Source organism: Argiope bruennichi, chromosome X2 (genome assembly GCF_947563725.1).
Source record: "Argiope bruennichi chromosome X2, qqArgBrue1.1, whole genome shotgun sequence".
NCBI classification, from domain to species: Eukaryota; Metazoa; Arthropoda; class Arachnida; order Araneae; family Araneidae; genus Argiope; species Argiope bruennichi.
In genome coordinates this window covers 124,100,839-124,128,721 of record NC_079163.1, presented here as the reverse complement: position 1 = coordinate 124,128,721, position 27,883 = coordinate 124,100,839, and the positions used below count along the sequence as shown (strand labels likewise).

Sequence of the window (27,883 nt, the reverse complement as noted above, 5' to 3'; positions counted from 1 at the left end):
GACTTATTCTTTCTTAACATCATGAGATGTGCTATGTTAATTAAAAATGAAATAATCTGCTCTACATTTATAAGTAAAAATGATAGATCAAAAATATAAAATGTATAGAATTATCAGTAAAAAGAAATAAGATTTACCAAATAATATACCAGTCATGCCTAAACTGGAATAATAACAATTAAATCGTAATATCATATACGATAAATGTTAAGAGATGTTTAAGCCATGGTTTCTGAACAGTGTAACTGGTATAAAATTATCATAAATATTTTAGATATACAATTGCTATAATGCAGAATAGAAACCAGAAGAAAATCAATATAAATGATGAATAATAAAAACCATTAACAACAGATACAGAATGGAAGAAAACACTGTGTTTCGAATTAGAGATATAACTGCAAAAGAGAGAAACAAAAGCAGTGTTAAAAACAGAGGAGAAATTTATTTATATAAGATAATAAAATATAATGATAAATACATAAAAAGAAGAAAAGGTTATATTATACCAATATTTTAAGAGACTTTGATAAAAGAAGTCTCAAATCGATTTTATAATACTCAAGTAACGTTTGCTATAAACTATAAAAAGTGTTTATAGAATATCTTAAAATCATCGAAAACAATCCATAAAGAAGCAAAAATAATAATAATAAGGATAAGCCTAACTATAAAAGTAAAAAACACTGAAAATTCAACAGTTTACATACACCCACAATAATAACCTCAACATATTGATTGTTCGTGGGTAATCAAATAAAGGGGACCTGATCTGTCTTTTTTCTATTTATTATACCTAAAGCAGCTACTGACGAAGACATCTGAAGCACATTAACATAACATCACAAAAGCACGCGCACACACAGCAACAGGAGGCGCATCCGTTACATCTCTAATAGGCATTACAAAATTCTGAATCATAAAGTAATAAAAAAGAAGCGTATCAAAGTTCAACAGAAACTGCGCATGCGCCGGTTTCCTGATGACTACAGCTGGAATAGGGGAAAGGCGTCTCTAAGACGGAACATCCCGGCCCCCGTTGGACAGTTGTCCAACACCTTCTTCGAAAGGGAGTGGGCAGAGTCTGTTGATACTTCGCCGAAAAATTCCTTTAGGGGTTCTGATGTCTGCGACACGGACTAGTCCATCTGTTCCAGGATATATCCTTTCAATTCGGGCCAAGTTCCATTCCATGGGGCTCTTGCTATTATCCTTCAGGAGTACCAGCTGTCCGGGTTTGATGTTCAGTTCAGGTAGTTTCCATTTAGCTCGAGACTGCAAGGAGTTGAGATATTCTTGACTCCATCTTTTCCAAAATTTGGATCTAAGAGACTGGATGAGAGACCATCTAGAAGATAAAGAAATGTTAGTCAAGGAATCACTGGGTTCTGGTATTGACAACAGTGGTGCTCCCACCAAAAAATGGCCAGGTGTCAAAGGTTGAATATCAGCTGGATCGGCAGAAAGAGGACACAGTGGTCTTGAATTCAAAACTGCTTCAATCTGTGTCACCAGCGTAGTAAGCTCTTCAAAAGTCAACACTGTTGATTTAGTCACCTTCAACAAGATCCGTTTCATAGCTCCAATATTTGCCTCCCATAATCCACCGAAGTGAGGAGATGCTGGAGGTATGAAGTTCCACACTATACCTTCCTTGGCACAAAATCTTTGCACGGAATCCGATTTGCATGCTTTTAGCAAAGAATCCAAAATATTTTTTGCGCCCTTAAAATTAGTGGCATTATCACTCTATATGATTGAGGGTTTTGACCGCCTAGCTATGAATCTCCTAAGACAAGCTAAAAAACTCTCAGTAGTCAAATCAGACACTACTTCAAAATGAGTAGCTCTTGTACTAAAACATATGAAAATTGCAATGTATGATTTTAAAGTCACCCTAGATCTTTTTAGATTAGGTTTAGTAATTATGGGACCAGCGAAATCGAGCCCCACCTTTTCAAATGGTCGAGATGGGATAACTCGATCTCTTGGTAAATCGCCCATCATCTGTTGAATAGTTTTATTTTTTACTCTAAAACAGGTTAAGCATCTTTTGATTACACTTTTTACTTTGGCTTGACCAGCTGGTATCCAGTATTGCTGTCTAATTAAATACAGAGTAGTTTGAACACCGGAGTGGAGTGCTTTTTTATGAAAGTATTCTATAAGTGTATCTGTGAAATGGTGTTTCTTTGGTAAGAGTAGAGGAAATTTTTGTGAATCTGGAAGATCAGAAAATTTTAATCTTCCGCCTACTCTTAAAAGTTCATCATTATCTAAGAATACATTTAAGTTCAGAAGGGGATTATTCTTTGGAAGAACTTTATTCCTTTTTAGACAATTTATTTCAAATTCAAACTCTCTCATTTGTATAATTTTTATTAAAGATTTTGTAGCATTTTGTAATTCTTTTACATTTAAATTATCTTTCTTTCTGTTTTGCAGAGCTGATTTACAATTATGTAAGAATCTTAAACACCATGCAGTTACTCTTATTAATTTGCTGAAAGAAGAATATCTTTTAATCAAATCATCATTTAATGGATTTACTTTTGCTATTGTAGAACTTATTAGAATATTCTTTTTCAATTCTAAATTGTCTGCGTCTTCTTTGATATTTGTCTCATTATTTATTTTAGCTAATTTAGGCCATTTACATTCATTTTTTAACAACCAATTTGGCCCATGCCACCAGAAGTTAGAGTTTCTCAGTTCATGTACCGTTAACCCTCTTGATATTAGATCAGCCGGATTATCAGTTCCAGGAGTGTGATTCCATTCAGTGGGATTGGTTATATTTTGTATTTCTTTAATTCTGTTTTTTACGAACACTTTAAATCTTTCAGGGTCACCCTTCATCCAATAGTAAACAATTGAAGAGTCAGTCCAGAAGAATCGTGTAACAGGAAAGTTAATGCACTTAACTATTTTACAGCCTAGTCTTGCTGCTAAAAGAGCACCCATTAGTTCTAATCTTGGGATCGAAAGTGTCTTTAGAGGGGCTACTCTACTTTTTGAAGCGACCAAATTTGATTTGATTTCCCCGTTTTTCAATAAGACTCTAATGTACGCTACAGTTCCATATGCCCTCTTAGAGGCGTCGGAGAAACAATGTAGTTGAGCTTCAACTATTTCAGTGGTTTTCGCTTCGGCGAAAAAATATCTAGGTATTTTAATAAGATGCAAATTTTTTATTTCTTCGCACCATTCATTTATTTTAGTGGTCAGTGTTTTCGGGAGAGGGTCATCCCAGTCTAATCCCAAGCACCAAATATCCTGTATTAGACATTTTATCTTGATGGTAAAAGGTCCTAAAAACCCCACTGGATCAAAAATGCGTCCAGCTACTTGAAGAACATATCGTTTGGAATTTATCTTTTTAGACATGAATTTCTCTAAGCTTCGAGTGTCAAACTGGAATACATCTAAATCGGAATCCCAGGCCAATCCTAGCACTTTACAAGGAGTTAAAGCAGAGTTATCATTAATTGAATATTTTTCTTCGTCTATTTCTAAACCTGCCTCTCTCCATTTATCACGAAGCTCAACTGAGTTAGTTTTCCATTTCCTTAATTCCATGCTCGCTTCTTTAAAGATGTTATAACATTCTAGGCTTATTTTAAAAGCTGAATCAAAGTCTCTTTGGCTACAGATTAAATCGTCGACATACAATGATTTTTCTAGCATTTGACAGGTATTAGAAAATTGTTCTACATACCTCTTTAGATGGTATTGGATTGTAGCTGCAAGGAGAAAGGGGCTTGATTTGACACCGAAAAGAACTCGAGTCATCTTGAAAATTTCCTCTTCTTCCTTTTCCGGATCTTCCGTCCAGAAGAAACTAGTATAATTCTGATCTTCTTCGGCAATCTGTATTTGCAGAAAGGCCTTCTTTATGTCGGCAGTTATGGCAACAGCCTGTTCTCTAAAACCTATTAAAATCTCAAAAAGATCTGGAATGAGATTGATACCAGTATGTAAACAATCATTTAACGACAACTGTCCTTTCGCATGAGAACTTGCGTCAAATACCACTCTCAAACGAGTGGTAGTTTTATCTTCCCTTATTACCGCCCTGTGAGGCAAATAAAATGAAGGTTTTTCTTCTTCACATGTTATAACTTTCTTAATGATACCTTCTTTTAAATGATCTTCAATAACAGCTTTATAATCTAAAAACAACGAATTATCTTTAATAAATTTTGATTTTAAATGCGAAAACCTCCTTTTAGCCACTTCAAAGTTATTAGCTAAATATTCTTTCATATTTGTTTTCCAAAGAAGCTTTACAGTATATCTTTTATTTTGATAAACAATATTTTCTTCAAATTGTTTCATAATTTCTTTATCTACAGTATGTTTTTCGAAATCATCCTCTTCAACCCCTTCTACCCCTAAATTCTCAAGATCCCAAAATTGTTTAAGTTGGTCCGAAATATCCTTTTCATCTACTACAATCTTCATGGTCATTAAATCATTTGATAAACCTACGTGGCCTTGCAAGCACCAACCAAAAATTGTTTCAGTCGCTACCAGTTTGTTATTTAATCTTTTTATTCTGCCTGAAACGATTTCATAATAATAATCTACACCAATTAATATTGAGATATTCTTGCCTCTATTATCAATAATATCAGCTAGCTGTAAATGCTTCAATTTATTGTACGTTTTAGTAATATTGTTGTTAGGTGCAGGAAGAGTAGTGGCTGAAATGTTTTCTGTAACCAAAGCTTCTACTTCAATACGTAAAGAGGGATCCTCACGGTTTTTTAATTCTACTCTCACTATATTGTAAGAATGTTCCTTTGCTTGTTTAGCGCCAAAAGAGTATACCGATAAAGATTCTTTTCTTATTACTTTTAACTTTAATTTTTCTGAAACTTCACGTGTTATAAATGTTCTCATACTTCCATTATCTAACATTAGTCGTACTGTTTCAAATTCATTTGTTTCATCATTGCGTACTAGGGCTGCACATGTTTGAAGAAATATATTACCGCGAAAGAAGCTTGTTTTGTTTTTATCGTAATGTGAAATTGCGGTAATTACGTTCTTATTATCTTTATTTAAATCGGACATGTTAGATTCTGCTTGAGAGCAAATAGATTTATTATGCTTCTTTCCACATATTTCACATGTCAAATATCTTCTCTGGCGGCATTCATTAACTCGATGTTTTGGCTTCAAGCATAAAAAACATCTGCCATCTTGTTTTAAAACACCGAGTTTCGTTTCTAAGTCGGTTTGAGAACATAACTCCGATCGATGCTCTCCTTTACAATATAAACAATTTTCGTTTAATGCTGACGCGGAAAAACATTGAAGATCTTTCGGTTTTGCGCTTGACCTTGGACTTCGCAATATATCATGCGAGCTAGCTGTGTTTCGACTGAAGTTGTTGAAAGGATTCTGTTTCGCTTTCGGGAGCGAATTTTCGTTGCGTCTATCGCCTTTTGAGGTATGCATAAACGCAGAGGATTCTCTACATTCAATTTCAATTCTTAAAAAATTTAGTAATTCAGTTACATTAAATTCGAACTTCACCGAATTATCAACTTTTTTTCTATTAAATTCAAGGACAAGATCTTCGGGAATCAATTTAATTAAAATGGGATAGAGTAAATGCCCATACATCTCTGAAGTAACTTTTAATGATTCTAAACTTCTTAAGTTTATCTCTACGGTATCAAATAACTTCCTAAGACCATAAATATTATTTGAATCAGTTACTGGTACAAGATTTAGTAATTTTGACATGTGTGCGTTAATAACCAGTTCTTCTCTGCCAAATCTTTGTTTCAACAATTTTAAAGCCTGATCATAATTCTCGTCTGAGAGCGCAAAGCCATTAACCGCAATAGCGGCCGCACCCCCTAATAGTGACTTTAAATATGAGAATTTATCTATTTTTGACAGAGATTTGTTATTATTAATAGAATTTTGAAATTGATTCCAAAATTCTAACCAGCAACAGGGGTCTCCATAATATTTTTCAATTGTAAGTTTAGGCAATTTTATGGTCTTAAAATTATATTCGTTTACAGGTACGATGGCTGAACTTTCCTGAGTGTTGTTTATTGCATCTAAATTAGGATTTCCTGTAGCGCCTAGTAAAGAAACATTTGGTGTTATTGATTGGCGCTCTGATTCGTCTTGTAAACATTTTAATTGCGCTGATAACTTGGACAAACAAACTATGATTTTTTCATTGTATTCGAAAGCCGACTCAATTTCGGTTTCGAATTCCTTATCATCTTTGATTAGATTTTGTATAGGTTTATCATAGTCTTTTAACTGTGTAGACGATATATTCAAATAATTTAAGGCCTCTTGCAAATCTTTGGTGGTAAGAGAATCTATTTTCTCCTCCAAATCGCTATTAATTTTGTTAATGTATTTTGTAACTGAAGATCTATGCAACCCTCTGGTTTTTCTCAATTTAGAAAGTTTATCCATCGTTCTTATATTTAATATTCAAAAACTCCAAATTAAAATTGTATTTCTAATACATCAAATTTCAATATCAATTTTAGATTTATTCATGCATTATCAATCAATATTTCAATAGTATTCTATCAGTAACCAATATCTTTAAAGCGAATATAGTATTAATATGTAACAAAAATTCAACTTCAAATATAAAAATCAAATTTCACTCTATTGTTACATTCATTCCTTTTAACTTCGGACATTCAAATCCATGAAATTAAATTATTTTAAATGTCCGAGTTTCTCTTAAATAAAGGAAAATATTCGCTCACCTTTCTGGTTACTGATTCCTTTCGATCTTCATAGCTGCTTTTCCATTAGATCAGGCCCCACGTTGGGCGCCAAAATGTTCGTGGGTAATCAAATAAAGGGGACCTGATCTGTCTTTTTTCTATTTATTATACCTAAAGCAGCTACTGACGAAGACATCTGAAGCACATTAACATAACATCACAAAAGCACGCGCACACACAGCAACAGGAGGCACATCCGTTACATCTCTAATAGGCATTACAAAATTCTGAATCATAAAGTAATAAAAAAGAAGCGTATCAAAGTTCAACAGAAACTGCGCATGCGCCGGTTTCCTGATGACTACAGCTGGAATAGGGGAAAGGCGTCTCTAAGACGGAACATTGATATTAAATTTTGAGCTTTCACGCGCTTATTATAACGTGACGGTTGAAAGCACGAAAATGATACCAGCAATCTCCTAATTGATGTTTATTTATAGAGTTTTGAAATAAAATATGCAAGAATGGATAGCTCAAAATACAAAGGTAAACATGGTCACAGTTTCACATGAAAGGGAAGTAAGTCAAAAATTATTAAAAACATAATCAATCCTTCATGCCTGAATATAACATTGATCAAATATGTTATATATATATATATATATATATATATATATATATATATATAGAATAAATTCAAGTACATCGAACTATTTTAAATCAATCATTAAATATATGATTAAGCAAGGTTTGATGTTTCAGAGGATATCATCTTATGAAATTATAATTTATTCAGGAAGTAAAATATAAAATCAACATAAGGACGAAATGTTAGAATGTTTAAGGAAAATAAATCTGATGATATATTTGAATATGTATTATATTTACATGCGTTAAAACTCTAATCGTACAGTGTATTTTTAATTATTATGATGAAAACTTATATAAGGATTAAAGACAAAATAAAGAGAAGAGAAAAAGGAGGGAAAATTAATTATACCTAAAATACAATCAATTAAATGTAGAGATTATATTACAAATATGTTTAAAAGACATTATTATAACTCAAATCTCAAAACAAGCAGAAAGCTGGAAAATTTTATAGAATGAAGAAAAAATGTACATAAAGAAATATGTGGAATGCTTTTTATATTATAATGCTAGAGTAATCAGGAAATTAAATAAATGAATTTGAAATCTAATATTAATTATTAAAAGGATTAATAAAGTGCATTGGTTAGCTCAAATTATGTTATTATCTATCTAAAATGAAAAGAAATTTTCATTCATATTTAAATAACAGCAATAAAGTTTTAATTAATCTCTTCTTTTATTAACTTATTAAAAATAAAATTTTGCATTAGATAGATTTTTAATAACTTTTTTGTGTTGAGTTTTAAATATATTTTAAAGGAAAATTATTTATAAAATTAGGGAAAATAACTTTTTGTTTTGGAAATGCATTTAATATAAAAAAACTGTACGAAAACAAAATAATCTGATTAAAAACATTTATCACAACTTCATATGGCTGTAAACATCAATGTTATTACAATGTCCAAAATGCTGTCCGTATCGTAATTTTGAGCTGCGAAATAAATACAAATACTACCAAAAATATTCTACATTTTGAGATGATGTGCTATATTGTAGTATAAATTTTTTGATAAACTTAAAGTTCTGAAGTTAGACGAAAGCCAGCGTTGGGGAACTTTTGAGGTGTAACCAAATGAAGAGAAAGACAGATGAACATCATTTTTTTCCCGAAGAATTGCCTGTTACGCAAAAACTCATACTATTCACGGATGAGTTATATTTATGGAGGTACAAGAAATCTTTGATCTTCATTGGAATCTAGATCCATCATAAAAAAACAGAATCTTCATTAGAATCTGAAAATATGACCCTGCATTCACCAGCACTACCTGCTACTAAGTTAAAACAGCCTCCATATTGACTCAAGATTTGTAACATTCGCTATTTTGTGGCATAAAAAATCTATTTACCTCATAAAATGCTGAATTTTAAAAATTTATTTCCACTAAAGGGACTATAAAACAAAATTTTCATTGAGTAATAATCTTTCATGACCGAAAAGGATTTTAATTGCTGCTGCAATGGAATTAAGATAACAGGCTTGTAGAAAATGAGATTCATAAAGAATGAATGTAGAAATGAGATTCATAAAGAATGATTATTCTAACAAAAATGATTTAATTTGAATAATTCAGATAGGAAGGAATATCGTTGTTCTGACATTTAATTTAAACATGTTTTAACGCAGGAAAGTAAATAAGAAAAATATTTAAATTTGAATCAATTAAATAAAAAAAATCAAAAATTAACTTTATTTTCGTTATTTATGATTAATCTATGTATAAATAGTAGATAAATGTAGTTTGTTTGATATGTGTTGATTTTTTGTGAAGCCTAGATATTATATTTTAAAATGTAATAAAAACAGTAGACTTTTCAACTGTTTGTGTTTTATGATTTAGTAATTCTCTCGGCTTTTCTTTCTATCCTTTGTCATTATTTCACTATTTTGTTATTCACTGTTTCTCCGGAATTACAGAATTATTTTTCATCACATTTTCTCCCGAAATGGAGGGCAAAACATAAAAATTATTAATAATTATATAGGATTTGAGTTCTTCTGCCAAATTGAAAGTTTGCCCAATCTTTTTTTTTTGTTGTTGTCAAAAGCATTGTGATTGCCATTGTATTACTTAGGAAATTCTTTATTTCTATCTGATACATTTTCTTTTTCAGAAATAAGCCTTATTTATTTCCTTAAAGGGAAAGGAAACAAAATGATAAAACAAGATAAGAAAACAAATTTTGCAGCAGATCTCTGAAATACCAAATGAATTTTCAGTTCTGCAGACTTGTCGAAATTAAACTTCCTTAACTTAGTTCTTCTTCTATCAGACTCAGCATAGGTAATAATGAAATGAGATTCGAAAGAAACCTTTCAGAACTGAATGGAAATTTATTAAAAAATATTTTCAGTAAAGAACTTTGAACTGCTGAATGCTTTGTAATGTTTGTGAAAAATTCTCTATACACATCATTTTAGAATCCTATGCAACTAGAAAACACTGCGTTCCGCTAGTAATAATGTCTGTTGACATTATGAAAATTAAAACGTTCTCTTTGTATAACCATTTTCTGGACGCAATAATATTGTTACAGCCACTATATCAGAAATGTTGTTAGCTTTTTTTGACGCTGTTTTCTATAGATAAATCTACAAGAAAAACTCATGAAAATTAAGACCGCATAATATTCTTTGCATACCGTTGCATGATTGGGGAGGACTCTACAGCAGTATGCGAAGCAGTTGGCCCTTTGAAAACCCAATATGGGGATTGTGTAGCCATATCTTCTATATAGGTGCAACATATAGGTTTTTATTCTCTATGGTCTAAAATTCCAAAATCTGTGATTTTCTGCATATTTTTCAATAACATTATATAGGGTTCGTTGAGTAGTTCGTCATCGGTGGACTTTCTTCTGCTTGCGAAATATTCTGATTCTAGCAGCAAATTTCTAATCGTTCTTGAAGAAAAATTTAACTAACAGACATTTGTTTTTATGGCTAGTCTATTCTATCAAAGAACAGGAAATAAATATAAAAGACTCCCTCCTTTTCCTTTTTCACTGAACTCGTCATTAGCTTTGATTGATTGTTAGAATGTAATTTCAGTTATTATAGCGTCACAGCAATTATTTGTACTACTATTTAATTAGTCTCAATCACATAATCTAAAGTTTCTGTCCTATTTTCAAATCATTATGAGTTATATTACTTCCCACAAATATACCAATATGTTGGGGAAATTTAGTTTCATAGTCCTAGCAGGAATTAATGTCATTCCACCTTTAATTCATTTGATGTTCTGTGCAATTAAAATAATAAGAAACCGGGAAAGGGGTTTTTACTTGTAGTGAAATAATTCAGAAGTACCTAAAAATTAGGAGCATCTTTGAAATGACAAATACTATCCATCTAATAAAGTATATAAACATATTTGAATGTAACTATACATTAATTCTCTTTTGGGGTAGAATGAATCAGTGATTTTGGATCATATGAAATTAAACGCAGACATTTTTTTCCAAGTTTTTTATGTTTTATTGAAATACTTTGGTGCATCTTTCACAGAAAATCTGAAACTCTAGATGCAAGATATTCATAAAAATCTCTGTTTATGCAAATACTCCTGTTCTTTTTTTTTTGTCATATGTTTATCAAATATGTTTGATATTATGTCCTTATGTGATCATATTTGTTAATTATGTAGGCACAGAAAGATGCTTAGAAAGAGAATTCTGTCAGACGCTTAGAATGAGAGGAAATAAAAATTAGTTGCATATATGATTTCCATTTTATTTTTGAAAGAAAATTGTTCGGGTTGGAAATTCTATTTATTTTTTCGCAAAGAGAAGAGATCAGTTTTTTTTTTCATTTAGATTCAAAATATGCAAGATATTAAAGAAAATTAATACTTTCAAGGACAAACAAGGAACATAGATTGAAAAGCAATTTAAATTTTCATTCGCCATCATTTCGAAGTTTCTTTAATATGTTATATTTTTATTACATTTGTGACGCAATATGTTTTAAATAACACCATGTCTGTTTCGTTAACATTGTTTTTTATCTAGTTAATATTGTTTAACTACTGATTAATTAAAGAAAAAAATTAAAAAGGATGAAGTCTGTGAATGAATGATAGGTTCAACAATTACCTAAATTGCAATAGTTTCTGATTTATTACTTTCGTGCAATGTTCTATACATTATTCTCATTGATCCTCACCCCCTTCGTCACTAACATATCAGGTACATTACCATTCAAATGGTTCTACAAAATTATCAGATCTTACCAATTATTATCTATATACTTACCAATATTATCAATTATATATATTTAGAGAGACATTTCTGTATTTTCCTTGCATATTTATTTGACTTAAATAAACATTAAGACTTTAATTTTAAGCAAAATTAATATTTGAAAATCACACCATAATGTCAATCAAAACAATAAGATAAAAATGTAAGTCAAGCAGTTTGACAATCTGCTCTTGTTTAAAGATTTCAAATCTAGTATAACCAACATTCGTGTTTTAAACTTAGAATTTCCATTATTTTGAAAGTTTTTGATTGTAAACTACAAAAAAAATAAATAAAGAAGGAAAGGAGGCAACTGAGCAAATAATTTTCTAATTTATTCTGGCAAGCAGCTTCACAATCTATAAAATAAATAATAAGAAAATGCTGTATATAAGTCATGTTACTATGTTTAATCTATAAATTTCAGCAAAAAATAAAGATCAGTTATTTGTATTGAAACTATTCTCGTAAAATCCCCTACACCTCTGCTTACGAGTTATTCAGATTCACGCTTGAGAAATTTCTGATTTCTTTACACATCGATGAAGAAAATAAAGTATCGTCTTTCAACTATTTCGAAGATTAAATGCTTTATGCAAATATTTCACGGGCGAATTAATAATGATGTAGTTCTCAACTGATATGAAACGGTGATGAGAGCAACATACTTTCGAACTTGAAAGAATTAAATATTGAGGGTAATTATGAAAGCGTTTAAAGTTATGAACAAGGAAATGCAACCATGAGCTTATTTAATTTGTCTTGAATTTTCTAAAATTGAAAGAAATAGTTAAGATATTTGACAGATTGAAACACATAAATTTAAAAATCGTGTTTAGCGTGCAAAAGGTACTTTCGCTTTTGAAAGTTTCGTAATTTCTTATACTACAGTAATTCTTTTAATAATACGTTTAATTTATCAAATATAAAACATAATTTCGGGAAATATTTTTTATATAATTTTTGTCTAAATTTATTAAACTATTTTTCATGACAAATGTTATGAAATGCTATAAGATCTAAATGTCTTTGCTTTGCAAACAATTTGTAGGAGCTAGGTGAAATTTGAAATGATTCTCATGTTTGCCTTCTGCATGTTCCCATTCTGAAATGCCCATCTCAACATCTGATGACTCCGCCGCTATTCCTTCATCTGATATTGCTCTAAATGCGTATGCGTTGTTGCAGTGTACTGTATTACTGATTAACATAAGGTATTTAGCTCAAAAGGAATAGTGTCGAAGTTATGTAATATGTGTACACTACGTTTTAGAAAAGCTTCGAAACCATTAAACCTTATTAACCTTAAACATTAAATTTTTCAAATAGATGAAAAATATTGACGAAAGTATAGTAACAATTTTAATATAATTCGATGTGACTTCCGTTTGTCACCACATTGTTATTCCACTGTTATTAAACTTATAGGGCCTATTCCACTTATATCCAACTGTTATTCCATTTATAGGAATTCGCATTCATATATTCTACTTATAGGAATATATATATTCTATTTATAGAAATATATATTCGACGCATACGGTTAAGAAGATAAAAGTGCAACAGACTGAAAGCTTATGTGAATCTTTTATATGGTTTTTATGATCTATTCTCTTTGAGATGCACTTACATATAGTGAAAGAGTCATAAATATATTTTGTTTTGTTTTGAGTCTGTAGAAATCAGAAACCCCATCACCTAACAGATACTAGTCTTTTAGCTAAACGCAGCGGACACATTACATTTGATTCAACTTATTATATTTGATTAATAACATTCAGTAACTTGCATTGCTAACAAGCAGTTTTTTTAGTATTTGACTATTATTCATATATTACAAATAATGAAAGTTATAGGTAAAATTAAACTCTTAAATGAATCAATGTTTTGAAAATGTTCACTTTCGATGTCATAGTATGTAAAATATTAATATTAAAATAGAATTGATTGATATGCGAATAGTTTTCATTGTATCATAAACTACATAAAAGTTTTTTTTTATAAACAAGAACATTTATTTATTAATAAGAGAAGAAATATATATATAATCATATAATTGAACATTTAAAAGCTGATGAATTGTTACTGTTTTAAATGGAACATGACACCTATGAAATCATTACAAATTTCCCCTTTGTATATATAACATTAATCTACTGATTTTAGGTAATAAAAACAATCTGACGAAATTTAATACATTACCATTCGATAGGAAAAGGATACATTTAATTCCTGGAGAAGGTGTCTGTACCTAAAAATAGTGTTACCAAAAGTAATAATACGATTTCCAATTGACTTATTCTTAAGAGACATTGTCATCCTTTGCTGCTACCGACGGTTTCTAGGAGAATCTCGCAGGAACCTGAAAGTTTTGTGAACAACAAGAAATTCTTTTTTTCTTTGTTTCCATGAGCCAAGACTTCTTTTAATAACAGGAGTTTACTAGAGCATAGTCTTGTGTCAACAAAAAAATGAATCTCGACAAATCTTTACCACGATGAATCTCTTTCTCTATTGTTTCTAACAAAAGGGGTATTAAATTACAGCAACGCTCCCGTAAACAATATCCCTCTTATCCTTTTTAAAGAAGGATGGAAACGTGATTTTTCGAAAGTTATCTTGACTCTCGTTAAAAAGGGTTTGACAAATTATGGTATACGAAGAAAAAGTTTCACATCGTTGGAATAAAGGAGCATGAAAAATGTCAAGTAGTTCTTTATGCTTATGAGTCTTTGTCACCAATTGCGGCAAAGATATTAAGGTATCACCCTTGCGTGTTCCCATTTGGGGCCTAAGTGGCTTTCATACTGCGGAAGATTAAACTCTTGCTTTGTATTGCTAGGAAACTTTTTCTTTCGTTTTTTAGTTAAATAAATCAGAGCCTGTAAAAGATTTTAAAGGCGCTCTAGATTCCTTGGACTTCTCTGTATTGTTTAAGGACAATCGCAGTGTGGTTAATTTGACTATTATTACGATCTTTTTCCGCATGCGAATAGAAAAAAGAAATCGAAGCTCCATTCACAAAGATATTGAGTCTCTTGAGTGATCATAATAATCAGAAAAGTGGATAAAGTACTGTCGTTAGAAATTTATTCAGTCTCTCATTAGGTTTGACACAAAAAGTCTATTTCATTTTCAAGTGAAATAACATCTTTCAAACTTTTCATATAAATGAGTTGTATCACTTACTATTATTGAATAAATGTATGTACTAAATCAATATTTACAGAAAAGAAGAGAATAAAACAAAATTTCTTTATTTTTTTTAATCGTTATGTTTTTTGTTTTTTTTTTCTTTTCAAATCATTATTATGAGTCATGACTGAATAAAATTTTCATTTACATTTGAAAACAATTTACCAATGTTCTTTAATATAAAGACAATTTTCAAAATAATTTTTGTATCAGATTAATGTGGCCTTTTTATTTAATGCTTTATCGGCCTATGTTCCTTTATGAATTATCTCCAAGACAAGGACGTCTCTGGATTATATATAGGATAAAAGAAATAAAATTGTACAGCTCTTTTATAAATACTTATAATTTTTATTTGGAGAAGAAATAAGTTTCAATCAATTTCCAGACTGTTTTAAGCGAACTGGCTCGTTTAGTGCCCTTAAAAATCGTTTTTTAAGCCTCAAAAGATAAAGAACTCTTCACGATTATAGAAATTTATAATTAAGAGGAGCACTTACGGCAAAAATATTTAGCTTTTTGCATTTTTCTCAAAACATTTCCCTTTATTGTCAAGTTTCTGTATGTAGATATATTAGTAAACTTATTTTCACTCTATTAGTATAAAATTGCATACTATAATTTTAATAAACGCTATGCATATGTTAAACGTACTTTTATTTATTTCTGAGGAATGATATAATATTAAAATGATATTTATAATAGGAAATAGTAAGTATTTTTGATATCCTCAAATTAGATGACATTCATAATTTTTTAAATATCTATTTTAAGAATACAGAAATGCAAATACTTCAATATAATTAATGAATTTGTTATAATATTTTATGGATACTTTGGAGTAAATGTTTTTTCTTAACTTAGCGAATATTCGTTACGAACTGGAAGTTTGCCACAATACAATATATTTTCAGTTTGCTAATAATTAATAAATACTTTACAGACAAATAATATTATGCTGATTTGTTTCTGAAAGCAGTTATGCTGATTTATTTCTAAAAGCATTTTATTCTTCCAAAGTATACTAAATTTGAAAGCGATTATAGTTTTAACTTAGCAAAAAATTAATTTATTTGCAACTAAAATTTCGATGATTAACGTTGTTGAAAATATCCCAAATCTATTAAATAGTTTGATGTTGTGACAAATACTCGCAGTGCCACCCTGTGATGTCAAGGCATGAGATGGAACAAATCAGTCAGTGTTGTGATACAATAAAGGGATTTTAGGCCCAAGGAAAATATGCTTGCATTATGAGAATGCAACAAATTTAAATTAATTAAAAAGATCTATCTGGTGTCATAATTCTTTCTGAATACTCATTTTATTCTAGAAAAAGAAAAGAAATTCGCAATTACACATAAGAAAACATTCGAACTATTATCAGTAGTAGTATTTCATTTATTTTTGCATTGAAATTTTAGGACAATTTGTCAACAGTATACTTAAATTAATTTTTCCGTGAAGGCAGAAAAATACTTATCCTAAAATCCATAACTTCAGAGAAACAATAATGTGTTTAGGAGTAAATATTCTTCAAAATAACTAAGCGATATCACAATTTACTTTAAACACTTTTCACGTTTAATAAGTGGTTATTCTTTCCCAAGAAATAAAAAAAATGTAAGTTTTGTTTTAATGACTGATAAATTAATTGGCTTCCCTGTATGAAAGGTAATTGGAGAAAAATTAGGTATCATTTTGTAGATAAATGTTTTTGTATTAATTTTATTATGTCTAAATAAATTTATTACATCAGAATACAATTTAAACTAGGGAAAAAATGTATAGCGATAGAGGTTTTTATTTAAATTAAAGAATATTTATACGGTAATCAAAATGAACTTTCTTTTTCGAACAATAAAAGTTTCACAAACAAGGAAATTTAAATTTTTATTTTAAATTGTTAAAGAATAGTTTATAAAGTTCAAACAGCGATTTATTTAAAATTGTGAAAACTGATTACTATAATTGAAATTAGAAATAAGGAGCAAAATTTGTAGAACTCACTGGACGTTTCAATAATATTTTACAAAAAAATAAGGAAATATTTTTGAGAAATTTTCCAAAAATAAGGGAATATATAAATATACATTAACTGAATTTGTTAAGTTACTATAACACGTTTTATCAAGACAGAATGTCTCAATTTTTCACTAGATTTGAATATCTCTCAATAATGGAAAGATAATACGTTCAAGCAATGTCTTTTTCATTCAGTACTTATACTAATCTCTTTTGAGGATTCCTTTTGGTTCACAGTTAAATTTTGAAAAGCTATATTTGCTCATTTATAATTATAATATACACATAATAATTGTACATATTAATTCATGTTCTTCCGGAACATTAATTTCCTGGAATTTTCTTGTAACGAGTAAAATTTTTTTATGTGAAAGTCAGGTCTCTCTCAATGAAAATCCTTGGTTTCAATCCTGCCATTGATAAGAACTTATGACCGGATTCATTTTTATTCCCACTTTATTCCCACTTATTAAAGGACAGTATAATTTTATCATTCAAAATTAATATAAATTTCTCGTTTGGACAGCTTCATAGGCTTTTTAGATGTAGCAGCATTCAGCGCTCTATAAATAAATATTTTTCTACTACTTTTCATTCGGATTTTGTTTCAGAATTATTTTACTTGTGTTATTTACTTTATCTTGATTTTTTTTGGAATATTCAATAAAAGAAAATAAAATCTCAAAATTAGTCTTTCGACTTTTATTATTAATGGAGGATCTCTGAAAACTAGAGAGCTATACATTATAGTTCACCGATCTTCTTTTAATGTTTTAATTTACTGATTGCTATTGAAATGAAACTGCTTACAGAGCTCAGCATTTAAGAAGAATGAAAATACCTTACCGTCTTTTTTTCAAATATGATGAGTTGATGAATGTGTCGATAACACTGTTCTTCGCTTTTCTTCTGAATTGTGATTTACGATCACAGACCCCATTGATTTTTTCATCGTAAAAGAAAAACTTCAAATGCATGAAAAGTATTTTATACCCTCAGGAATTTTTCTTTCTTGTTCGCAATATCAGTTGAGTTTGGAAATATTTTCTAAAATGATTATGTTATGACAGGTAGAATTAATATTTTGAAACGAATATTTACAATTAAGATTTTGTTTCGAAACTATACCTACAATCTTTAAGCATCTTTCGTCATGAATTAATTGAATTAGTCCTTATAATTTCATCGCTAAAAATCGTATCAACTTTTGCAACGCAGTTGTTTCATGTTAGCTTTATAGCAAACGAGGAAAAAGTGTTTTATACTCATAGGAATTTTTCTTTCTCGAAAGCTATATCAGTTAGGTTTGAGAAAACTTTCTGAAATAATTTGACATACGGAATGAATAGTTAATGTTCAGAAACTTTATTTTGTAACAAAATTATATTTTCAGTCATTTTTTTTCGGTATGATTTTATTGAATTCATCCTTAGCTTTTAATCGTTAGATATCGCATCAATATGAGCTATGCAGTTGTTTGATCTTGTCCTGTCAGCAGACAAATTATCTTTGATTAAAAAGAAAAAGATTCACATTTTATTTTAAGAGTTCATTCTGCATATTGCGAGAAGAAAACGACGTAGCGTCAAAGTGTAATGTTTTTACGTCATGAATAAATTGAATTAGTCTTTAACATTCAATCGCTGAGTATAGCATCTTGTTACGCTATTGGTTAATTTTTACAATTTCAGTAGAAAATGACCGTTAGCCAAATAGAATATGTGGATGATTTCACTTTTAGAATTTATTGTGCATATTGTGAGAAAAAAATGACGTAACGTAAAGAGAACGACGTACAATTGCTTCTATTGTTTTGGCGTAACATTCTTTTTATTACTTTTTTTTACTACTTTGATTACTACTTTTGTGTCTACTTTTGATTAGACATTTGTTTCGTTAATTAAAGCGTGCCATAAGAACGTAAATTAAATGTATAATCTTTGCACACATTTGAGATAAATGATTTCCTCAGGACAAATACTGCAAAGAACTAATTTTCTTCTGTACTTCTTCTGTAGGCAAATGAAAACTAAAATAATACTTACTGAGTTTGCTATTGAATATATTTTCAAAAGTTTTGATTACTGCACTTCAATACTATATAATACGAATAAACCTCTGTACAATTATTCATTAAAATGATATCAGGGTACTTATTTAATATAGCATTGAACAGATTTGGCACATCCTCAATATTCTTAAACAGGATTAGTAAGAAATAAGTTTTCCACTTCAGAGTTCCAGAATGCGCAATATTGATCAAACTGAAGTAAACTTTGAACTACAGATGACTCAAACCAAACACTTGACACTTATTAAATAAAAAAAATAGTATAAAATACGCTGATATGAGGATTGTAATCATACACATAAAACATTTAATATACTTTATAAATGTTAAATAATATAAAAAAGTATCCTTAAAGCCGTTGCTGTTGTTCAGGTAGAAAATTTTTACCAGTAGAGCGTTTTCTTGCTACGAGGCATGACACGCACAGATTTAATGCTCAATCAGTTTTCGCCTTCTTTTAATCCAAATAATAAGGCTAATAGGCATGCTCTGTAACGCAAATCATGTTTCACATTTTCAATATATGCGAATAAATAATATTTGTGTTATATCATAATTTAGTTTTGAAGCTGGCTGCTAAAAGTTTTAATTTAATATAAGTCAACCACATCAATTAAATCACCTTTAATTCAACTTTTATCTCATTTGGATATATAAAATGGATTTTAAAGCCATCTGAATAACGAAACTTATTTTTTGATTATCCTTATATTTTATTGTATTAAAAATTTACTAAAATGAATTATTTAATTAAAAAAAAGCTAGTGTTGACTTGCGATATAAAATTGTTTAGAAAACTTAGTTGTTGAATTGGCATTAACGATATGTAAAAACCTTGTTTTACAAAAAGCATTATTGTATAATTTTATATTAATGTTTTGCGTGATAAATTTTTTGCCATAAATATTTTATTGAAGATATCCATAACAATGAATCTTTCTTGCAATATGTTTCGTACACTTTCATCTAAATACTTTTCTGGGCGCTTATTGAACGAATTCCGACAAGTGATCTAACATCGACTGCCACGACTTCTGTTATCCGGTTGGCTGTTTTAGCGCATACCTCTGAAATTCTTTTACTTGGAAAAAAAAAAGACATCGTATTCATTTTACGCAGTAATTTAACTTTCCCCGATGCCATTAAAGCAATTTTTTTTAAACTAAAAATGAATATTTGGTTTCTGCATCAAGAAGCTTTAGGAAAACAGCCTCCGATTTAATGATGCAAAATCTCCGAATATTAAAAAAAATCCTTGGCTAATTTTTATTTAAAAGATTAATTGTTTGAGTAAGTAAGGAATAACTTATGAAAATGAAATACACTTTTAGACTGTTGGCTTTGTTCGATTTTGTAAAAGAAAAAAAATGTTTCAGATCTTTGTTCCTTTTTTTCTAAATTCTTTTGTTGCATATATTTTTGCAAACTAACATAAAATTTACAAAATAATTCGCAAAATAGGTTTTAATGAAGTGAAAAAAATGCCTACACAGAAAATTATCTTGGCTTTGGATAATTACCTTGGAAAATTATCTTTCAAAATTAATGATGTGGATTAATAACATAATGGTGGTTGAATGACTTCTGTCAGCATGCAGCATATCTACAATAGAAATGTTATTTATAAAACTTTAGGAACTTTATGTTATGCATTCATGTGAAATGACAGAAAACTCTAAAGAAATTAATTAATGATAATCAGAAATATTTTCCGGAGAAGCTAACAATCAGTTTTTGAATACAGTTAAATGTCTCTGGAATAGCTTTGTCTACTTTGATTTTCGCTGAGTAGATAAGAGCTAAACCTTTTTTTTTTATGAACATGTTATTAAGATGAAAGCAATAATTTTCGCTTATTTGCTAGTTACTTTTCATCTGATGTTCTTTAACAGACCAGTTTTAAACCCAGTAACACATTATCAAGGATGATTGATAAATATTTTAGAATAGAGATTAACACAATTTTAAATGATGATTAACTAAGCCCAGAGTCAATTGCAGGAAAGTGGAATGTGATTGTCGGAGCAGACATTTCTTTGGTCATCTTATTACACATTCATCTATTCATTTCTTTTATTAAGTAATTACATTTTAATTATAGTTATTTTGTATGTGTCCTTTTGCATTTAGTATTTAACGTCGTCTAATCGTGCAATCACTGTTATATACCCATAATCTCTTCTAACACCCAGCGGGAATAGTCACATACATATTAAAACAATTATTATATTCTCTGTAGCCGCATAAAAATTGTGAATCTTGTGCAAAACCGTGAACGCCATGAGTTCTCAAGCTTTTATTTTCAGAGACCCGCGCAGAAACATTTTGTGTTTCATGTTATAATGAAGAAAATAGAGTATCTAACTTAAATGTTTTTTCGTTTATCAAATGGAATAAAATGTGATAGATAACCACATTTTTTCAAGATCACATGCCAAATTTTAACTAAGCTGTAGCATTTGTAAGTAATCGCATTTACAAGCATGCGAATATAAGATTGAGAGGTGGTTAACCAGGTGACGGATTTGATTCGAAATTTGATATGAATCTATATATTACATGTTTAAACAGTGCGTTAAATACTATATATCTAATTGTTTAAGTTACCCAGCCAAAAAACTTCCTTTGAATGGATTTCGTTCAACACTTAATTAAAATCTAAATCTACATATTTGGTTTGAGGACCAAATTTCACATTTCATAATGAGACTTAATTGCAAAATCATGCTTCTCGAACTAATGTCAGAAGGTGGAATTCCACCTGAATTTTAAATTTTAAATTTTTGACAGTTTCAGTATTTCCTCTTCGCATAATTCGCATTCGAAAAGACGTGCAAATATATTCTATAAATACTTCAACACGAAAAATTCAAATGCACTCACAACTTTTTTATTTCAACTTCTTACTGGGGTGACAAAGGAGTTATAAAAAGTTTCTTCTACAATATCGCATGATAAGAAAAAAATTTAAACGCCAGCATCAGTCATCACAGTATTGTTCGGAGACAGTTTTGCGCGATTTTGACACTTGTGACCAGAAGTGACGGCACCACATCTAGATAAAGCAAAAGAAAACACGACTTCAGTTATTGATTTTTAGAAGGAATTATAAAGGTCTTGATTTTAAAAAGAATTATAAACTTCATCCTCTGCTTATTCCTCTCAGCTGTTTACATCAATAAAGAAGAATCACTTTTAAAGGAAATAAAATCTATATCCCGAAAACAGTATGCTATCGCTAGTATAAGAATATGTTTTATAGCTTCAGTTTATCATATATGTAAAACATTTCTATTTTATTAAAAAAAAAAAAAACGCCTTTTCCTTGCTATTCGAAACTTAGTTTCTGTTATTTCATTGTTTTGATGTTTCAAAGATATTATTATTCCAGAATAAATTTGAAATATTTTGAGAAGAATAAAAAAAATATAATATCATTCAATTGAAGTGACGCTTAAATTCAAATACACTCAATAAATTATGCTTTTTTTCATGTTCCACCAATAAATTCTACAGAACTATACTAATATCAAAATAAATATACAACTTACGAAACCTATATTAAATCAACATGTGCAGCATTGCATTTTCCTTCATAAAAGTAAGATATCTCTAATCGGAATTTTTTCTTACCTAATTTTATCATTTCACTCTAAAAATTCTTTGTTTATTCCACATTTTCATACATTCAGTGACATTTTTCATGAAACATGAAAAGGCATTTCTATTTTTATTTTTGCAATCTTCATTAAAATTCAACGAACATCACAAAAATTTTAAGAACCCCAAATTTTTAAATGCATAAATCCCTTTTAAAATATTCAGTTATATTCTCATTGAAAATTCAGAATAATGATAAAACTGTCAAAATAGGCTTGTAATTAGTCATTTTGATTTAATTTCATTTGCTTCATGTTTGTAAAAATGGAATTATTTTTTAAATGTCTTTTTCATACGTTACCATTTTATAATCAATTAATTTTAATTACAGTTGATTCCATACATATGATGCCCTCTGATTGCGAAACCCAGAGAAAATTTATTAAAGGACTCCTTGATATTTTTAATAATAATTTATATTTGATAACTAAAATATAATAAAATATTTTTTTTAAAAATAAGATACACATGAAGTGAACTACAAATCAGAAAACAATTTTTGTATCGAAAATTACTCGGCAAGCATAACACCATAAAAGTGCGCAATCATGAAAGCAAACCGAAAGTTAAATTAGTGTTTAACTATTTTACATGAAAGAAAATACCGAAATACTCCTTCATTAAAGTATACTATGTATTTGATCAACATTTCCATTAACTTACAGTATTTTTATGTCTGCTGCACATTTTTGCGCTGTGATATTTCAAACCCCATATTTTGTAATGTTATGGATTATTTTAAAAATTTCTTAGAAAAAGGAGCATTTTTTCTATAAATAGCGAATTTTTATTCAATTTCATGCATTAACTCCATTCTGATATCCGATAATATATTTAAAACCTTTCCATAGTGTGTTATGTGAAGATTATTGAAATAAAAAGTTATATATACTTTTAAAAGTTCCGATTTAAGATACATATAATTCTCTTCCAAAACATTTCTTACAACTAAAGATGCAGTTATCTTTTTAATTAATGTTTACATCTTTTACTTATAAGTATATTCTATTAGAAATATATTCCGTTTTCCACGCAGACTTTTTTATTACTTGGGTATCCTACTTACAAGAATACTTTTGAAAAACTGTACGATACTTTTACTTTCAGTCTGCAAGTAATTTTTAAAAAAATATTCTGACTTCTTAACTTCAGCTGTGATTTCCTTCTCTAGTATAAAGATTAAATAATACCTCTACACTATCAGCAATTATAAATTGCTTGATTTGACAGTTTTCACATATCATCATAGTTATATCAAAATGTCGTATTATTAAAAAATAACACAGCAGAAAAATACGAAATTTTGTTGTAACGCCTATAAACATATGGTGCTTAGTGACAACACAAAAAATCAGGCAATATAACAATTTGAAAGCTATGTAACTTAATAATGTAACTATTTTGTATTTATTAAATGTTCCAGCGAATTTGTTATATGATATTTTGATATAGCATTGGCAATATTACTTTTTAGGTGGAATTTAAAATGGTGTAATAATATATTAGTGTTCAGCGTTTTTATTTATTTATTTTTGTAGATTACGGCTGTGATCCTAACCCGCCTCACCCGGGTCCAGGGACTTATAATATGACGGAAGAAAAGTCTTGCTGGAACAGACCCAGAGAAGGTGCTATGGTTCAATACAGCTGCAACAGTTCGAAACTGTTGCGTGGGCCGGAAATACTTGTTTGCAGAAATGGTTCGTGGCTACCAGAATCTCCCGACTGGAACGGCAGTCCAGAACCATACTGCAGTAAGTTTCGGTGTTACTTTGAAAAGCATTTATAAATACATGGTATTGATATTGGCCAAATGCCCACATCAGTAGAAAATTAGAAGAAAAAAATATCTTGCCAAAATATAACCAAATGAAAATAGATCCTCTAAATTTAAATTTCAGTTCACACAGTTCAGTAACAAATCTGTACATTATTTTTATATAAATTTTCAACATACAATTTATAAATCAATCGTCACATACAGAATATATGAATATTATTAATTTTTGTCATGTGATATTTAAGTCAACTTATTTGCCAACACTTAAAGTGTTTAATTTCTAAAAACTAAAAAATCCCATTTCACCAAAGACCTACCTTCTAAGCAGTCTGGTGCACATTAAATCCGCCGAAACCAAATGTCCTCCTGCTGGTGTGGTGCGAAAATTTGCAGAGGGGATTTTGGATTTGATGTAGCCCTCGTCATCCTTCGTTCAAAATAGGCCTCATATTGCTTCAAAACTGGAAGTAAATATAAATAAATTAAAATAAACCAGATATGAGGAATACTTGTAATAATCAATTGCGCAGATTTTCAAAAATCAAACCAAACGAAATTCAAGAATTCCAAATGAACAAGCATTCCTGCTTTTTGTTCCAAGATTATGTATTTAAGGCTTTTTTTAAAAATATCATTCATTATAATTACTAATTTAAAAAATTCTGTCACAGGATTTTCTAAGATATTCTATACTTTTCTTTTGTAGGTAACAATTTTTCTTTTTTCTTTTTTAAAATTCAGTGGTTAAAAATGACCTTGGCAGACAATCTTTTCCAAGTATTTATAAGATACTAACATATACTTTTTTATATGCTATTTATAAAAACTATATATATATTGCAGTAACTAAGGAACGTCACATTTTTTACTGAAAAAATTTAATTATTTTGTAAATTTCAATATGCCTAGCCTTATAAAAGAAAGTATAATAATACGGTGGAGAAAATGAAACAATATACATCACTACACTTAAAAACAAAAGCAATGAATTTTTTTCTTTATTATCTTTACTCTTGTGATTTGATCCTCAAGTAAGAATAGAACTCAGAAAATTGTTAAACTGCACATAATCATTTACTGAGAAAATGAGTTCTTTTTTTATTTATTTCTAAATCCTTCTGTTTTCAAAAATAGATAATTGCTTTAAAGAATCAAAATCGAAAGAAATTCTTCGAATAACAGATGCTGAAATCGTCTTTGCAAAATTCTGTTTACTCTTTCAGTTACCTTGTTTTCTTACTTTTTTGCTACAATTAAAAAGCCTAAAAAGTAAACACCAATAATTTTTACTTTTCTTTTCAGATATAGCTCCATGTATGAAACTGTGTTTTTTAGTAACATGGATCAGTCTTGCTATTGTGATAGGCACTCATTTTTTCTGAAGCTTTAGGGAACAATCGAAATTTTCCTGGGCGATCAAAGACTCCGGAAAAGGCTTTCACTTGATGTGAGAAATGAGAGCATTTCGAACTGAAACAACTTTCAATGGACTTCTAGCTTAGTACTTAATTAGAGTTCGCATTGGTAAAAATTGAGTGTATGTATGAAGAAAGAAATCTTTTGGACCAAGTGGTTTTTACTGCATCTTTTTTGTTAATCACTTCACTCACACAAGGGATTGTACTTTAAAATTTGTTATTTCAAAAGGTGCCCACAGCATTTTATGATTTACAAAAATTGTTGTTATTGTTAATATATTAATAGAACGTAATGTTATTGTTGATTGTATTTATATGTTTTGTTGAATATTTCTTTAGATTTATTACAATTCTTATGCAGGTAGGTGTGAAGTAAAATGTGAGTATAAAAACGTACTCTTCTAAGAATGCGATCTTGCATAAAGTGAAAGCTACGTTGAAATTGCGATTTTTTTTTTTTTGGTATAGAAATCGTGTTATTCATTGGTATATTGCCTGTTTGATCTAATGAAAAAATCATAACAATGATTCACTTTGATTTATACTGCTAGCATTCAAATAACTGAGCAATTTGCAAACTAATACATCTACTTCTTGGATAAAATTGCAGGTCAACTATTCGTTGAATTATTTTTTTAATCATGTATATTCTTTATCTATTGATGACTGATAACCGAAAGTAAGTTAATGATTTAAGATGTTTGTAGATGAGCTAAGAATAATTTTTTCACCAGATTACAGGTGGTTAAGTTTTGAGCCTTCAAAATGAATTTCTTATTTGTATATAAATTTCAGATTCAGTAAATGTATTCGAAAACTCATTTATATTATAACTGTATTTAGCTCCATAAATATTCTTTTATATTGATTAAAAAATAAATATTCTTTAAGTAACTTCTGAGGAGTTGCAAACAGCATTAATTGTTTTTTTTTTAATTTTTAAAGTGCCGTATGGCTTAAATGATTTCTGATGTATGAATATTAGTGGAATTTCTTTAATTCTCTCATTAAGGGATGTTTAATTTTTGTTTCAAGGATGGAGTTAATAATAATTCTTGAAAAATGATCAATTAATATAATCGTATCATGGATATGTATTATTCCTATAATAGTAAGGATATATTGCAATAATAATGAGGAGTTGTGAAATTTAGTTTCGTAGTTATTTCTATTCTAAATAGTAGTAAAATATTTGTACTGATAATATTTATTGTTCTGTGATCTTTTGCGGTCCTTTTTCATCTTCAATGCTCATTCCTTAAATAATAGAAATAATTTTTTTCATAAATTACATCTGCTAAATAAATGAATATAAACAGCGTCAATTATATTATAAATTCTAGTCTTTGATTAATGTAAAACGATCGCAAAAATAATATTAATGATCAATCCGCAATTTAATCGGTTGTGCAAAGATATAGTTGGCAAGCACACTTATATTCGTATTTCTTATTTTATGCATATTCTTTTATCAAGGAAATTCATCCTTTAAATAAAGCAATACGAAATTATTCAGTGTATAAGCCATTGACGCATAATTATTATATAATTAAAGAAACATCGATGATTAATTGAAAAAGTATCGCAAATGAATCGATTATTTTTCTTTTAATATTTAGTAAAATTTCTGATTGTACTTTAAGAACATTCTACAATATAGTCACCTAGAATTAATAATGGCGTTTTTAAGATGATTAACTGAACAGAATAAAGATTGTCATTAGCAAGTGGATGCATCCGTCAATGGAATGGAGATGAATTGAAATCGTAATTATTCCCAAATAGTATAGCATTAGTTATAATTTGGTAAAATTCCTCCTATCGTAGTAGTTCAATTAAGTTCAAGATTTTTCATTTTCTCCGCAAACTAGGGTTTATATTATTTAAAGGACCATGTATACTTGAAACGTTTTCATTCTTACATACTTTCAAAAATGTTTGCTAAGAATGAGTATTATTCATTCAACCGCTACATAAGATTTGAGGATCTTTTTATTGGAAATATAACGTGCATAATTATTAATTGCAAATGATCAAGATTTGAAAAAACATGAGGCATGAACCTTTAAATTGTATAATCACAGAAAAAAAAGTATTTAGATTATGTCCT

General features: G+C 29.2%; 2 protein-coding genes across 3 annotated transcripts in view; one reads left to right on the top strand and one right to left on the bottom strand.

The window, feature by feature from the left end:
- The window catches only part of LOC129960771 (uncharacterized), a 302,659-nt gene extending 276,048 nt beyond the window's left edge, over window positions 1-26,611 (top strand). Inside the window, exons 4-5 of the mRNA XM_056074400.1 lie at window positions 24,114-24,329; window positions 25,658-26,611. Of these exons, the coding sequence (XP_055930375.1) occupies window positions 24,114-24,329; window positions 25,658-25,737 (296 nt within the window). The 3' untranslated portion in view covers window positions 25,738-26,611. The remainder of the gene's footprint in view (window positions 1-24,113; window positions 24,330-25,657) is intronic.
- On the bottom strand, window positions 888-7,099 carry LOC129960770 (uncharacterized). 2 transcript variants are annotated; one of them, XM_056074399.1, is made up of 2 exons: window positions 3,719-5,682; window positions 888-1,348 (listed from the first exon to the last, which is right to left on the bottom strand). In XM_056074399.1, exons 1-2 carry the CDS (start codon window positions 5,632-5,634, stop codon window positions 1,015-1,017), a joined length of 2,250 nt encoding a protein of 749 aa, XP_055930374.1. In that variant the 5' UTR covers window positions 5,635-5,682; the 3' UTR covers window positions 888-1,014. The 2 variants fall into 2 exon arrangements, 1 of the variants encoding a protein (XP_055930374.1); XR_008783684.1 differs by lacking the exon at window positions 3,719-5,682 and adding an exon at window positions 6,762-7,099 and having other exon boundaries at window positions 1,210-1,348.
- Window positions 26,612-27,883: the final 1,272 nt, after the last annotated feature.

Excerpts from the sequence above, each read along its gene's own strand:
- LOC129960770 (XM_056074399.1), bottom strand. The coding sequence starts at position 5,634 with ATGTATGGGCATTTACTCTATCCCATTTTAATTAAATTGATTCCCGAA. Across the intron at positions 1,349-3,718 it reads ATCCAATACCATCTAAAGAG|ATGGTCTCTCATCCAGTCTC; the intron begins GTATGTAGAACA and ends TTTATCTTCTAG.